The 16,656-nt window shown below is 43.8% G+C and overlaps 1 protein-coding gene across 3 annotated transcripts; it reads right to left on the bottom strand.

Annotated features, from left to right (window-relative positions):
- Positions 1-346: 346 nt before the first annotated feature.
- Positions 347-14,803, bottom strand: LOC111981029 (mitochondrial fission factor homolog B). Of its 3 annotated transcripts, none has more exons than XM_024012143.2 (8): positions 14,461-14,803; positions 12,879-13,106; positions 11,545-11,684; positions 9,324-9,415; positions 8,642-8,830; positions 6,590-6,664; positions 6,375-6,447; positions 347-1,755 (listed from the first exon to the last, which is right to left on the bottom strand). In XM_024012143.2, exons 2-8 carry the CDS (start codon positions 13,087-13,089, stop codon positions 1,624-1,626), a joined length of 912 nt encoding a protein of 303 aa, XP_023867911.1. In that variant the 5' UTR covers positions 13,090-13,106; positions 14,461-14,803; the 3' UTR covers positions 347-1,623. The 3 variants fall into 3 exon arrangements, with proteins under 3 accessions (XP_023867911.1, XP_023867910.1, XP_070305480.1); XM_024012142.2 differs by having other exon boundaries at positions 12,879-13,103; XM_070449379.1 differs by lacking the exon at positions 8,642-8,830 and having other exon boundaries at positions 12,879-13,103; positions 14,461-14,802.
- Positions 14,804-16,656: the final 1,853 nt, after the last annotated feature.

The raw sequence follows: 16,656 nt of genomic DNA, 5'->3' as shown, positions 1-16,656 counted from the left end.
CCATTGAATGCAATGAAACCACACCTGACAAATTCCATGCATCAGAATCTGCATAATGAATACCACCCAGATGTTTCAGCGGTGTGAGCAGTTGCTCGTGTGTCAAACTACTCCCTTATTATCCCTACTGTGTTAAAGTTAAAAACGGCGCTAGAAAGTATAGGCACTATCGATGTTAGAAATAATGACTCAAATGTCAAACCATTGCTGTTAGGGTACGCATGTTTACTCCAAACGGAGGTTTTCCAATGGAAAAAAACACTTCTGTTCCGTTTGCAACAGAATCGAGGTAATACGGCCCCAGACAAGGTTCAAGAAGGTGAAAGACCCAACGGACAAAACAAACCTCACTCAACATTTCATTTATTGTACACCCAGTACAAATTCAAAAATGGAAAAAGAAACCCCATGTATTAAATTAGTGTTCAATTTACATTCGACTTCTGAGAAACATATCATTTCATAGTATAAACTGGTCTGGAAAAGATCAAAGCCACTGAGGCAGCCAACTTCAAAGCACTTCATGTTGCAGGCATTCAAACACAGACATGTCTCAATTAAATAGAGGCCTTACAGAAGGACCTTATTACCCATGTACTGTCTGAAACAGATTACAATTTAGGCTTCTCTAAGTCTGAAGAGTTCCAAGTAAATCATACCATACTAGATACTTTGGACCAGTTACCAACTGACTCATGGCATTCCACCACCAGTGGTTACCAACTAGATTGAAATGTTAAGTTTACACAAGCTGTGTTTTGACAGACCAATGACGTAAATCTCATTATCCATCTCAACGACAACAATATAGAAGCCTCCGCAGTAACACTATCATTCCCTATCACCACCTCCAACCGTGGTAAGCACTAGCTGTTCAAGTCAGAGATGGCCAATCCTTTAGGCAAACATGACATGGATCAATCCCTGATAATGTTGAAATTTGCCAGCATCCACCTTGACAATCAACTTAGTCCATATGTGACCTATGCACACCACTAATGCTCAACACCTTCATTTTATCATCCTAAGGCCCTACCTTAACAGTWACCGAAATAGCTTCCTCTCCTGGGCCCAGATTCACTAGACCTTAACTATAGACTTGAAGAAAGTTATTATTCCTCAAAAGGTTATTGGACATTTTCTTGCTCTATTTCTCCTTAAGAAATTTCGTTCTTAATTCCAAGTTAGCTAAACTCTTGGCAGTGCGAGAAAAAGCTCATGAAAGCAGTTTAATTCACACAAACTTCACCTGAAAGTTTCAGTATTGATCATTTTAAACCCAATAACATGTTTTAGAACAGTAATCGCAGTAAGAAATATGCTAACATGATTGCCATTGTGAGAAGTTGCCAAGAAATGAAGATTTGTAAGAAGATAGAGGAATTGCACTTAAAATATCTTGTGAACGTATTTTTCGTAAGAAGTGTTTAGTGAATCTGGGCCCTGGCATTGAAAGAAAGGAGATGGGCCATTGCGATTTATACTTGCTCAACATCTAACACCAACATGTGTGTAAGAATAAGTGCACTGACAAACTACCCAGCTGAGTGGATGTGTAATGCAGAGTTGAGCAAAGTAGCTGGTTGGAGCAGATGAGCGGGCTGTTTGAGTGACGTGTGTCTGTTATCTGCGTATCCAGAGCCATCCGTTGAGCAGGCAGGCAGAAAGGAGCAGGGAGAAGAGCACCAGCTCAGTCTGTCTGCGTTCAGCGTTCTGCTTCTCCAGACCCACCAGACGACGACTCATCTTCACCACCTGGACACGAGAAAGGCGCTGATCTGTTATACTGTAAGTGACTGATTTATTTTTGTTTATACACAACATTTGTCGTAGTGTAAAGATGGCCTCAGTAGAAAGGACATCTTACAGAAATGCAACATACAAGTATCCATAACATTAGTAACTCAATGGACAGAAGAAAATATTGAAGTTATGGCTCCATCTACTGGTTGAACACAGGCTACACTGTCATAATGGCATTGATGGAACAAAAGCATAAGGCCGCACGAACAGTAAACAGGCTTGTCGCGAGAGATTCAGGCCTAAATTAAGCCTAAAGATGCTGATGTCACTCACCAAGTCCTCTAACGTCTTACCAGCACCATAAGATACTGTCATGAAGTAATATAGGCCTAAACATTTAATGTAATTTCTAGCCTACTACATTTTGACTGGATACATTGCCAGAATATTTTTTATAAGACAAAATACAGGGTAGCCTGCCACTGACAGGTCTGAGTTTGTTGTGTGAATGAATAAATACATTTCTGCCCGTCTTATTTTTTTTACAATGCATCAGTGCAGCAATGTATTAATTTAGCCTTTGTGATTACATTACACCAGAGCTACATGTCATTTTCGCCATTCAAACTTCCTCGCCAGTTCATTGCCAACACTGACCTATTTTATTGAAATTCAGCAAGCAAGAGGATTGATTGATGCTTTTTTAAATTGCTCAAAAGTTTCAAACTACACTGAACAGAAATGTAAACACAACATGTGAAGTGTTGGTCCCATGTTTCATGAGCTGAAAAAGATCCCAGAAATGTTCCATACTCATAAAAAGCTTAATCTCAGAATTTGTGCAAATGTGTACATCCCTGTTAGTGAGCATTTCTCATTTGCCAAGATAATCCATCCACCTGACAGGTGTGGCATATCAATAAACTGATTAAACGGCATGATCATTACACAGGTGCACCTTGTGCTGGGAACAAAAGGCCACGAAAATGCTCAGTTTTGTCAAAGAACACAATGCCACAGATGGCTCAAGTTGAGGGAGTGTGCAATTGGCATGCTGACTGCAGGAATGTCCACCAGAGCTTTTGCCAGATAATTAAAATGGCCATTTCTCAATCATAAGCCGCCTCCGTTATTTTAGAGAATTTGCAAGTATGTCCTACCAGCCTCACAACCGCAGGCCACATGTATGGCGTCTTGCGGACAAGCGGTCTGCTGACGTCTACATTATGAACAGATGGACCCATGTCGGCAGTGCGGTTATGGTATGGGCAGGCACAAGTTACGGTCAATTTACAATTGCATTTTATCGATGGCAATTTCAATGCACATAGATACCGTGACGAGATCCTGAGGCTCATTGTCGTGCCGTTAAATCTCCCGCTATCACCTCATGTTTCAGCATGATAATGCACGGCCCCATGTCGCAAGGATCTGCACACACTTCTAGGAAGCTTAAAATGTCCCAGTTCTTCCATGGCCTGTATACTCAGACATGTCACCCATTGAGCATGTTTGGGATGCTCTGGATCGATGTGTACAATCGCATGTTCCAGTTCCCGCCAAAATCCAGCAACTTCGCACAGCCATTGAAGAGGACTGGGACAACATTCCACAATCAACAGTATGATCAACTCTATGCAAAGGAGATGTGTCATGCTGCATGAGGCAAATGGTCACACCAGATACTGACTGGTTTTCTGATTCTCCCCACTACCTTTTTTTTAAGGTATCTTTGACCAACAGATGCATAACTGTATTCCCAGTCATGTGAAAGCCATAGATCAGGGACTAATGATTTTATTTCAATTGACTCATTTCCTTATATGAACTGTAACTCAAACAGTACCAGTCAAAAGTTTGGACTCATGCAAGGTTTTTCTTTATTTTCACTATTTTCTACATTGTAGAATAATAGTGAAGACAAACTATGCAATAACGTTTTATATTTGAGATTCTTGAAATAGCCACCCTTTGCCTTGATGACAGCTTTGCACACTTGGCATTCTCTCAACCAGCTTCACCTGGAATGCTTTTCCAACAGCCTTGAAGGAGTTCCCACATATGCTGAGCACATGCTTTTCCTTCACTCTGCGGTCCTACTCATCCCAAACCATCTCAATTGGGTTGAGGTCGGGTGACTGGAGGCCAGGTCATCTGATGCAGTAGTCCATCACTCACTCTTGGTCAAACAGCTGTTGAAAAACAAATGATAGTCCCACTAAGTGCAAACCAGATGGGATGGCGTATCGCTGCAGAATGCTGCGGTAGCCATGCTGGTTAAGTGTGCCTTGAATTCTAAATAAGTCAGTGTCACCAGCAAAGCACCATCACACCTCCTCCTCCATGCTTCACGGTGGGAACCACACGAGATCATCCGTTCACCTACTCTGCGTCTCACAAAGACACGGCGGTTAGAACCAAAAATGTCACATTTGTACTCATCAGACCAAAAGGACAGATTTCCACTGCTCGTGTTCTTGGCCCAAGCAAGTCCTTTAGTAGTGGTTTCTTTGCAGCAATTTGACCATGAAGGCCTGATTCACGCAGTCTCCTCTGAACAGTTGATGTTGAGATGTGTCTGCTACTTGAACTCTGAAGCATTTATTTGTGCTGCAATTTCTGAGGCTGAATATATTTTGATTTGTTTAACTTTTTTTGGTTATACATGATTCCATAGAATTGATGTTTTCACTATTATTCTACAATGTAGAAAATAGTAAAAATGAGTAGGTGTCCAAACTTGACTGATGTAGATATATAAAAAACAAACGTCCTCTCACTGTTAACTGCATTTATTTTCAGCAAACTTAACATGTGTAAATACCTGCATGAACATAACAAGATTCAACAACTGAGACAAATTCCACAGACATGGTGTAATGTGTCCCTGAACAAAGGGGGAGTCAAAATCAAAAGTAACAGTCAGTATCTTGTGTGGCCACCAGCTGCATTAAGTACTGTAGTGCATCTCCTCCTCATGGACTGCACCAGATTTGCCAGTTCTTGCTGTGAGATGTTACCCCACTCTTCCACCAAGGCACCAGCAAGTTCCTGGACATTTCTGGGGGGAATGGCCCTAGCCCTCACCCTCCGATCCAACAGGTCCCAGACGTGCTCAATGGGATTGAGATCCGGGTTCTTCGCTAGCCCTGGCAGAACACTGACATTCCTGTCTTGCAGGAAATCACGCACAGAACGAGCAGTATGGCTGGTGGTATTGTCATGCTGGAGGGTCATGTCAGGATGAGCCTGCAGGAAGGGTACCACATGAGGGAGGAGGATGTCTTCCCTGTAATGCACAGCATTGAGATTGCCTGCAATGACAACAAGCTCAGTCCAATGATGCTGTCACACACCGCCCTAGACCATGACGGACCCTCCACCTCCAAATCGGTCCTGCTCCAGAGTACAGGCCTCGGTGTAACGCTCATTCCTTCGATAAATATGAATCCGACCATCACCCCCGGTGAGACAAAACCGCAACTCGTCAATGAAGAGCACTTTTTGACAGTCCTGTCTGGTCCAGCGACGGTGGGTTTGTGCCCATAGGCGATGTTGTTGCTGGTGATATCTGGTGAGGACCTGCCTTACAACAGGCCTACAACCCTCAGTCCAGCCTATTGCGGACAGTCTGAGCACTGATGGAGGGATTGTGCGTTCCTGGTGTAACTCGGGCAGTTGTTGCCGCCATCCTGTACCTGTCCCGCAGGTGTGATGTTCGGATGTACCGATTCTGTGCAGGTGTTGTTACACGTGGTCTGCCACTGCGAGGACGATGAGCTGTCCTTCCTGTCTCCCTGTAGCACGGTCTTAGGCGTCTCACAGTACGGACATTTCAATTTATTGCCCTGGCCACATCTGCAGTCCTCATGCCTCCTTGCAGCATGCCTAAGGCACGTTCATGCAGATGAGCAAGGGACCCTGGGCATCTTTCATTTGGTGTTTTTCAGAGTCAGTAGAAAGGTGTCTTTAGTGTCCTAAGTCTTCATAACTGTGACCTTAATTGCCTACTGTCTGTAAGCTGTTAGTGTCTTAACGACTGTTCCACAGGTGCATGTTCAATAATTGTTTATAGTTCATTGATCAAGCATGGGAAACAGTGTTTAAACCCTTTACAATGAAGATCTGTGAAGTTATTTGGATTTTTACTAATTATCTTTTAAAAGACAAGGTCCTGAAAAAGGGACGTTTCTTTTTTTGCTGAGTTTATATGCTACTCGTTTAAGAGAGAGGGGGAAGAGATAGTTAAGTTGCCTGTCGAGATGCGTGAAAGACAAAAAGACAGTGAAATATCCGCCAGAGTATAAGCTACTCTTAGATAAATTCTTAAATAAAAATTTAAGCCCAGTGTCAACATAATCACCTATGGACAGGCTATGGACAGGTTGAGTCCATGTGTTCTATTTTCAAATGGTTGTCAATTTCATCTTCATATAGCCTAGGCCTATATCACAGCTGTTTCTATAGCTTCCCCTTAACTTTACATTATATTGATTTCGCATTATCCTATAAGGTAGACTAGTTCAGATGCAGGTGTCAATCAGACAGTGTCATTCAGACGTTCAATGGAATGTGAAAGTAGCTCATTATTGTCTCTTTTCACCCGCGATAGGGGTAATTACCCTGCTTACCTGTCTCCTAAGTACGATGAACTCCACAGCTGCACTTCCCTCATCTGGGCTCATCCAAGAGTCCCGCATGGCACTGCCAACCACACAAATAGGGATAAAGGTAAATGGTGCATGTGCACACACACCCACACTTCAATGCTTTAGGCTTCAGAAATGTGTTTTTGGTACCACAAAACAATAATAGGACATTTTAATGGTTTGCCAGAACTTGTCACCTTTTCCTGGCTGGTTCGACATACACAGGGGGCTCCTCAACCACAGCGGTAGTTGGGTGTTCAGGATAGCTGAACCTTTAAACCAGGGAGAGAGACCACAGTCTGCAAAGGGGCTTTTAACGCAAGGCAGATCGAAGAACAACAGGGAAGGATCCAGCATGAGGAAAAACAACCAGAAGTGTGCAACAAAAGACAGCACAAAGCAAGATGAAGTTGTCACATGGATACTGATCTAAGATCAGTTTTCCATTGTTGCCTGTAAAGGCTAAGGTTAGGATTAGGGTACAATGGGCTGATCCAAGATGTGTGCCTACTGGCAACTTCTACCCGAAGCAAGAGCAAAGCAGGGAGAAGCAGCAAGCAGAGTTTAGAGTGCAGAGGGACGGGACAGTTCATCACTAAGGACTTAACATGGTCCACACACACCCGCATATTAATGAAGTGGGCACAACAGCGTCTCTTCACCCTCAGGTGGCTGATAAGAATAGGCATGGGCCCTTGGATTCTCAACAAGTGCTACAGCTGGACCCTCRAGAGCACCTTGACTGGCTGCATCACCGCTTGCTATGGCAAATGCACCGCCCTCGACCACAAAGCGCTACAGAGGGTGGTGCGGACGGCCCTGTACATCACTGGGGCAGAGCTCCCTGCCTTCCAGGACCTCTATCAGGCAGTGTAAGAAGGTCCGAAAAATTGTCAGACTCCAGCCACCCTAGTCAGACTCTTTCCATGACACAGATTGACCAGGTGAAAGCTATGATCCCATATTGATGTCACTTGTTAAATCCACTTCAATCAGTGCAGATGAAGGGGAGGAGACAGGTTAAAGAAGGATTGTTAAGCCTTGAGATGGATTGTGTATGTGTGCCATTCAGAGGGTGAATGGGCAAGACAAAAATACCCTTTGAACGGGGTATGGTAGTAGGTGCCAGGCGCACCGGTTTGTGTGAAGAACTGCAACGCTGCTGGGTTTTTCACACTCAACAGTTTCCTGTGTGTATCAAGAATGGTCCACCACCCAAAGGACATTCAGCCAACTTGACACAACTGTGGGAAGCATTGGAGTCAACATGGGCCAGTATCCCTGTGAAACGCTTGACACCTTGTAGAGTCCATATCCTGACGAATTGAGGCTGTTCTGAGGGCAAAAGGGGAGGGGGGTGCAACTCAATATTAGGATGATGTTCTTAATGTTTTGTACACTCAGTGTATACACTATATACAGTACCAGTCAAAAGTTGACACCTACTCATTCCAGGGTTTCTTTATTTCTACATTGTAGAATAATAGTGAAGACAAACTATGWAATAGCACATATGGAATGTTAAACAAATTAAAATATATGTTACACTTTTGGTTACTACATGATTCCATGTGTTATTTCATAGTTTTGATGTCTTTACTATTAGTCTACAATGTAGAAAATAAATTAAAACCCTTGTAGGTGTCAACTTTTGACTGGTACTGTATATACATACACCATTTTACTCTTATTATTGTCTATCATGATTCCTAGTCACTTTACCCTGTCTTTATGTACATATCTACCTCAAATACCTTATTTTGTTATTTTTTACTCTGCATCGTTGGGAAGGGCTCATAAGCAAGCATTTCATGGTATACTTGGGGCGGCGGGTAGCCTAGTGGTTAGAGCGTGGGCCAGTAACTGAAAGGTTGCTAGATCGAATCCCAAAGCTGACAAGGTAAACATCTGTCATTCTGCCCCTGAACAAGGYAGGTAACCCACTAGGCCGTCATTGTAAATAATAATTTGTTCTTAATTGACTTGCGTAGTTAAATAAAGGTCAAATAAAAATAGTATGATTTCAACCTAAGTTGTGAGTAAAGGAAGTGATCCTGTAGTCAAGAATGAATCCTTTATCGAAGCAAAAGCTTTGCAAAGAAAGTGAGAACTAGTACTGTAAGAACATAAATGCAAGCCCAAGCAAGCAAGAAATGGAAGGAGGTTAGGTGCCATTTGTTAAGATTTCGGTTTGGGTAGGCAGGGGTCACTCAGGTCGGAGAAGGTAGGATTAGCCGCTATCCCCTAACCTGTATTTCTGAGTGACAGTCTGCAGAAGGCACTGTGAGGCCTGCTGGCCCAGTTCCTTGGCAGCCTGCAGCATGGTCTGTGGGGACAGGAGGCTGGGTAGGGTGGCACGGAGCCCCAGGGGCATGGGCAGGGTGTCTGCAGCAGCTGCAGTAGAGGAGCGCTGAGGGGGGCATCCTGCACCGCCGCAACTACAACAGGCACGAGTGAGGGGTGGGTTGGGTCACCACAAAAGACAGGACAGACAGAAGGGAACAACACTTACCAAGCATAGTGGCAACGCCACAACTTCATGTTGCCTCGAGTATAACCTACATGTAAGGAGAGGCTAGAGATCAGAGAAACCAATGTGTCTCCCTCTGCTGGAAACACAGGTGAAGAATGGGAGGACAACGCTGCATGGGGCCTGAGGCAGCGCAGTCAGTAGAATGTAGTGTTAGGAGCTTTGAGCCAGTAACCGGAGGGCCGCTGGTTCGAATCCCCGAGCCAACGAGGTGAAAAATCTGTCGATGTGCCCTTGAGCAAGGCACGTAACCCTAAATGCTCCTGTCAGTCTGGACAAGAGCTTCTACTAAATGACAAATGTAGTAAGCCATTCAGTCTGGTCCAAGGAAAAAGATGGATCTCTATGGTGACATTTAAAAGGAGTTAAGAAGTGTTTAATCCAATGTGTCTTGTACTTACGAGATAGGGGTGTGTGGTGTCTGTTTGCAGGTGGGGGTGCCAGGGTTGCTCCTGCCAAAAGCCTGGTCACTGTAGGACCTACGCAGTGGACTCTGTCACAGAAGAGAGAAAGAGTAACATGAGTTCGATAAGGAAGAGATGGGCAACTGGTGGCCCCCTTTGGTAGGCCTGCGGATCAATTTCCAAATCCAGGGATGCAAACTTGTGAGTGCCCAAAAAGGTGACACTTTTTTTGCACTGAAACATGCAAAGTACACCTGGCATACCCCTTTTTATCCACTGTATTGAAAAAGAGGGAGGGTGTATGGTGTTCCTTTCAACTCTATAGTGGCTTCCAGCTTAAGCCAGGCTCAGCTCCAGCTACACTTGATCACTGAATTCACTTGTTTAACAAGCCACGCCTCAGTTTTACCTAATTCTCTAATTCTGAAAATTAACCACATACTGTAGAGGGAATTCGTAGGCGATTGAATAAACCCCCACTTCCTTCCATTCTGCTAGCAAACGTGCAATCTTTGGACAATAAAATAGATGACCTACACGGAAGATTAAACTACTATCGGGACATTCAAAACTGTAATATCTTATGCTTCATGGATGTGACTGAATGACGACACTATCAACATACAGCTGGAGGGTTATACGCTGCACCGGCAGGATAGAACAGCGGCGTCTGGTAAGACAAGTGGCAGCGGACTATGTATTTTTGTCAATAACAGCTGGTGCACGATATCTAAGGAAGTCTCGAGCCTGAGGTAGAGTATCTCATGATAAACTGTAGACCACACTACCTGCCTTAAGAGTTTCTGTATTTTTCGTAGCTGTTTACATACCACCACAGTCAGAGGCTGGCACTAAGACCTGCCTACTCTGTTAACCATGCATAGTCACTTTAATAACTACCTACATGTACATATTACCTCAACTAACTGGTGCCCCCACACATTGACTCTGTACCGGTACCCCCCTGTATATAGTCTCGCTATTGTTATTTTACTGCTGCTCTTTAATTACTTGTTACTTTAATTACTTATTATCTTTTTTTTTTTACTGCTTTGTCGGTTAGGGGCTCGTAAGTAAGCGTTTCACTAAGGTTGCTGTTGTATTCGGCGCATGTGACTAATAGAATTTGATTTGAAAACAGTTTGTTAACATTTCACACAGATTGCCAGGGTCCAGTAAGCAACTAACACGTTATAACTTGAGGAACGACAAGGAGTCATACCAGTTAATACTATAGCGAATGGTTCAGTTATTAACGTCAGCTCATCGGATGTTGTAACGTTAGGTAGCTAACGTTAGCTGTCTGTTATTAGCCAGCTAATTTTCACTCCATAAATTCAATCATACTTGATCAGTTAAGTTGGCTAATGTTGCTCAACATTTCTCTGGCTAGCTAACGGAGAATTCTATCCAGCTACTGTAGCAAGATACTTGTTCCACCACATTTTCTCCCTCACCTCAAACTTTCCAAATTCCAGTTGCACGATTCTACACGAATCACGTAGGTCACCTATTTTGGATTCAAAACTGCGAATTTCCCCGAAAAGGTGACTAGTTTGCATCCCTGAAAATCTATTTTGGGGTAGGGGGACTTCGTCAGGTAAAAGAACAGAATACACAAGGTGCAATTTAGAAATGTGGTTGTGCATCAGCAGTTTTTCTCTTATGTCAGCAAAATGTTTTAGATTAAGTTAGTCTTGAGGCCAACTAAACTTGTAGTAATCATGGTCGAAATACCAACCGGGGCCCCCCTGGATTGTGTTAGTCATTCTCAGGCAAACATTTCTCTCCACCCTATGGCAAAATGTGTACAATTGCATGAAATTAACTAAAACTTTGCTTAGGCACACCAAATGGCTAGTGCCGGATGACTTAATGTTTAGGTATAGATATGGGTATGCAGAACCGCGAGCCACTGCGCCCCCCCCCCACGTTGAGTCCAGATCTTTTTGGTGGCCCCCACCCCCATCAAAGTTGGCCATCCCTGAGTTCAATGGTGAGGGTAGGGCCAGATGGAAGCTGCTGGGAATGTTTCAATCCAGGTGGTACCTGCATATTGAATCATTTGCTAACTCCATCTCCTCAAATGCTCTCCCTAAGCACGACTCTGAACACTTTAAAGAATGACACTCAGAGCAATGGCATGACACTATACTTATCCAATTATTGTCAGACAACTCATTCCCAAAGAAAAGGTCCAGTCTCCACACTCACATACCTGCACTGGTTCCCTCATGTAGGGGTCTCTTTCTCTGTTCCAGGCACTGTGCTGCTGTGCCTCCCATGCAGGCCCCAGGGGGAGGGCTGCGCCTTGCTTGGATGACGTGAACAGTGGATGGGGGCTCATGTCCGGGGCATCTATTAGTAAGTCAAAAAGATATAAGAACATTGAGATAAGATAGGGACTCACACACAGATCCCATTATTGTCCCGTGTGGCTCAGTTGGTAGAGCCTGGCGCTTGCAACGCCAGGGTTGTGGGTTCATTCCCCACGGGGGGACCAGGATGAATATGTATGAACTTTCCAATTTGTAAGTCGCTCTGGATAAGAGCGTCTGCTAAATGACTTAAAAAATGTAAATGTAAATTATTGCTCCGACTCAAATCCTGAAGAAAAAAAGAAAACAGAGCATTTTGGACCAGCATTGTTAAGTGTCTAAAGGAGTTTTTCTTCTGACCCGTCTTCGTTCTATCGCAACTCTACTTCAAGTTCCTTGGTGTGCACATCACCAACAAACTATCATGGTCCAAACACACCAAGACAGTTGTGAAGAGTGCACAACAAATCCTATTCCCCCTCAGGAGACAAAAGATTTGGCATGGGTCCTCAGAGCCTCAAAGTTATACAGCTGCACCATCGAGAGCATCCTGACTGGTTGCATCAATGTCTGGTATGGCAACTGCTCAGCCTCCAACCACAAGACAGAGGGTAGTGCGTACGGCCCAGTACATCACTGGGGCCAAGCTTCCTGCCATCCAGGACCCCAATACCAGGCGGTGTCAGAGGAAGGCCCTAAAAATTGTCAAAGACTCCAGCCACCCTAGTCATAGACGGCTCTCTCTGCTACCGCACGGCAAGCGGTACCGGAGCTCCAAGTCTAGGTCCAAAAGGCATCTTAACAAGCCATAAGACTCCTGAACAGCTAATCAAATGGCTACCCAGACAATTTGCATTGCATAGCCCCCCCCCTTACACTTCTGCTACTCTGTTTATTATCTATGCATAGTCACTAACTAACTACATGTACATATTACCTCAACCAACCGGTGCCCCCACACATTGACTCTGTACCAGTACCTTCTGTATATAGCCTCGCTACTGTTATTTTAATTACTTGTTACTTTTATATCTATTTTTTACTTAACACTTTTTCTTAAAACTACATTGTTGGTTAAGGGCTTGTAAGTAAGCATTTCACTTTAAGGTCTACACCTGCTGTATTTGGCGCATGTGACAAATAAAATTAGATTTTGATTTGAACTTAAGCCATATAAATGCCTCCTGTTTTGTCTTTATCAATAGGCCTACCCCCAGACCAACCATGTCCCCACCTGTGAGAGACAGCCTGTCTGGGATGTGCATGCTGTAAGAAGCGGGACAGTCAGCACACTCCTGCCTCTCCTCTTCCCATCTCTGTCCCATGCCTGGCCCCACTCTCAGCCGGTCGGGGACACGCATCTTCTGGTTGATGGCCTCAGAGAAGATGGGGTCACGGCCGCCACGCACCTGGGAAACGTCACCCCGGAACTCCGAAGAGGCCATGGTAGCACTGGCAGCTGCTGTTTTAAGATCAAAATGTGTTACAACTTCTGAAGTCACAGTGCATCTTTGACAAGCCTATACTACCCCTGTAAGACTATACTTGGATGTAGTTAGCTGAATAGGCAACAGGATTAGTCAAATGTTAGTAGGTTCATTTTCATGCAGTGTGGATTAGCTGGAACTATCCTGTGTTATTCTTTGGGTGCTTAAATCCAGTCCGCCCACAATGGTCGCCGCCCAACTCCATCGTAAATCTTTGAGTTTAATTGGCTAGGGGCCTGTCAAATCATTGCAGATGGCAGGCAACTCAATTCAATTAATGTGAGAACTGCGTACCTAGGTAGCTAGTTGTCTGATTAATTAGGCTGTATACACAATGAATTGGTATATACAGCCTTGAAGTAATGCCTGAAAATCATGTACATTTTCCTTACAAGACAGAATGTTTAATTAAATTACATTTAAACTTACTATACCGGTTGTCTGTGCAGTTTGTCTTCAACTGCTCTATGGAACTAAGAATGCCATGACAATGAAAATGGTTCTGAATCAGGGTAGAGTACAGAGAACAATCCACACTTTTGGGAATTGCAGATTTTTGTGTAGATATAAATCAGAATATTTGTTTTTGAAATTCACACACACAAAAAGTGTTGATTGTTCTCCACCCTCCCGATTTAGATAATAGCCTACMATTTGCGTTGTCATGGCACGCTTGGTTCAATAGTTAGGCATATTGACAAGATTAAAAACTGAACATCCAGTATAAAACTAATTTTACCTCGGTGCTTAACATAACCATATAACGTTACCGAACTACTCTCTAAAAAGTCGGGTAAACAATACATTCCTATGGATAGTTTGTCCCGATAGAGTACCGGTAAGTTCAAATGTAATTGCATTCAACATTCTGGCTTGTAAGCAACATTTACACGATTTTGCAGGCGTTAGTTTCAGGCTGTACATACCAATTAATTGTGTATTAACGTTACAACCTGATTAATCAGACTAAAGTTAGGTGGCTAGGTATGAAACACTACTGGATAGCTATGGCTGAAGACAATTGTTGTAGTTAGTTAAAATAGCTGTGAGAATAGCTCATGACAAGCTAAATAGCTARCTATGGCAACACAATATGGTATGGTAAGCCAGTGTTAGCATATTGGTGGCCAGTTAGCTAGCAATCACAGCTACCAAGCCTGAAAAAGAGCTGGCAAGTAGTGCTAGCTAGCTACTTGTTGCACTCAAACACCAAGGGTTAACGTTATTCATCGTTTTTTCCGTCATCATACTTTAATCATTGACCTATTGTTATCACACTTTCTACAGTAAAATAAATGCAAGATATATCTAGCTAGAAAGATGACAGACCTGAGGAGTAACGTGCAGGGCAGAGATCTTTGGCCAGCTAAATTAGCGAGTAGCTTTGCTAGCTAGCTTGTCAGTTAGAATGCAAGCGACCTAGCTAGAAGCTAAAGATAGCTGGAGTAAAGCTGATAGCCAAATAAGTTGGTCAACTATCACGAAGTTGTCAGCAGCAATTTGACATTATCTTTAACAACACCGTGGCTAGACAGTTTATCAACAAAAACTATAGCTATTTAGATAAAAGCTTAGGGAACTAGCAAGCTATGTAGCTAAACTTTATAAAGTTGACATTAGCTAGCTCGCTATCCTACTAACGTCCTTCTTTGGTATCATTGTGTTTGCACATTTTTCGTGCATGCCGCCACCTACTGTGCGGGAGTGTGTGGTCCATAACTATTTTTTTTATTTAACCTTTATTTAACTAGGCAAGTCAGTTAAGAACAAATTCTTATTTACAATGATGGCCTAGGAGCAGTGGGTTAACTGCCTTGTTCAGGGGCAGAACGACAGATTTTTACCTTGTCAGTTCATTGTCAGCTTTACATTTTGTGATATAAAAAAAAACACAAATTTCACCACCACCCCAACATATTTGATACAAAAAAAACGAATTGCACCACCAACCAACCCAACACATATATACCACTATTTTATAAAAGAAAACACCACCTCATTTCACTACTTTGGCCATAACTGATCCGATGGCCTGGGAGGACGGGGCTTTTTAATTCAACACCTTGACCCAAGTACTTCTTTGCAGTTGCCACCACAACATCTATTCTCTGTGATTTAAGTTCCATTTCTGTGGTACATTTGATAACCATGGCAACAAATGCTAAGAAGCCAACCTTACTGAAGCACATATTTGTATCACTCTGTATTGGCCTAGGCCTACTACATTTTACATTGACATTTTAGTAATTTAGCGATCTTATCCAGAACAACTTACAAGAGCAATCAGGGTTGGCGCTCCCTTGGGTTCGTGCCATGGGGGAGATCTTCGTGGGCTATACTCAGCCTTGTCTCAGGGTAGTAAGTTGGTGGTTTGCGGATATCCCTCTAGTGGTGTGGGGGCTGTGCTTTGGCAAAGTGAGTGGGGTTATATCCCGCCTAGTTGGCCCTGTCCGGGGGTATCGTCGGACGGGGCCACAGTGTCTCCCGACCCCTTCTGTCTCAGCCTCCAGTATCTATGCTGCAGTATTGTGTCGGGGGGCTAGGGTCAGTCTGTTATATCTGGTGTAATTATCCTGTCTTATCCGGTGTCCTGTGGGAATTTATGTATGCTCCCTCTAATTCTCTCTCTCTCCCTCTTCCTCCTGGAGGACCTGAGCCATAGGACCATGCCTCAGGACTACCTGGCCTGATGACTCCTTGATGTCCCCAGTCCACCTGGTTGTGCTGCTSCTCCAGTTTCAACTGTTCTGCCTACGGCTATAGAACCCTGACCTGTTCACCAGACGTGCTACCTTGTCCCGGACCTGCTATTTCGACTCTCTCTCTCTACCGCACCTGCTGTCTCGAACTCTGAATGCTTGACTATGAAAAGCCAACTGACATTTAGGTGCTGACCTGTTGCACCCTCTACAACCACTGTGATTATTATTATTTGACCCTGCTGGTCATCTATGGACGCTTTAACATCATGGCCATGTACTGTTATAATCTCCACCCGGCACAGCCAGAAGAGGACTGGCCACCCCTCAGAGACTGGGTCCTCTCTAGGTTTCTTCCTAGGTCCCTGCCTTTCTAGGAAGTTTTTCTTAGCCATCGTGCTTCTACATCTGCATTGCTTGCTGTTTGGGGTTTTACGCTGGGTTTCTGTCTAGCACTTTGTGACATCAGCTGATGTAAAAAGGGCTTTATAAATACATTTGATTTGATTTAGGGTTAAGTGCTTTGCTCAAGGGCACATTGGCAGATTGTTTACCTAGTCAGTTCAGGGATTCGAACCAGCAACATTTTGGTTACTGGCCCAACGCTCTTAACCGCTAGACAGCTAGGATACTACTCACCTTTGACCCATCCTCCTCTACTCTCTTCACTGCCTCAGCATACGACACCTTCTGTTCTACTCTGACCTCAACCTATCTCTCCCGCACCAGGCATTTCTGATTCCCAGCAACATGGGCACCCCCACAATTGATACACACAGTTTTTTCCACCAATACTACACATTCCTTTGTCCCATGCCCTCCTGCA

The sequence above is a fragment of the Salvelinus sp. IW2-2015 genome, linkage group LG20 (assembly GCF_002910315.2).
Source record: "Salvelinus sp. IW2-2015 linkage group LG20, ASM291031v2, whole genome shotgun sequence".
Taxonomy (NCBI): domain Eukaryota; kingdom Metazoa; phylum Chordata; class Actinopteri; order Salmoniformes; family Salmonidae; genus Salvelinus; species Salvelinus sp. IW2-2015.
Note: the sequence above shows the minus strand (reverse complement) of the source record. Positions and strands in the feature narration are given on the sequence as shown.

What these genes read in the sequence shown, in the direction of transcription:
- LOC111981029 (XM_024012143.2), bottom strand. Translation starts at nt 13,089, where the DNA reads ATGGCCTCTTCGGAGTTCCGGGGTGACGTTTCCCAGGTGCGTGGCGGC. An exon ending in AGACAGGCTGTCTCTCACAG is followed by an intron (nt 11,685 to 12,878) that starts GTGGGGACATGG and finishes ACTTACTAATAG; the next exon opens with ATGCCCCGGACATGAGCCCC. An exon ending in ACATGAGGGAACCAGTGCAG is followed by an intron (nt 9,416 to 11,544) that starts GTATGTGAGTGT and finishes CTTCTGTGACAG; the next exon opens with AGTCCACTGCGTAGGTCCTA.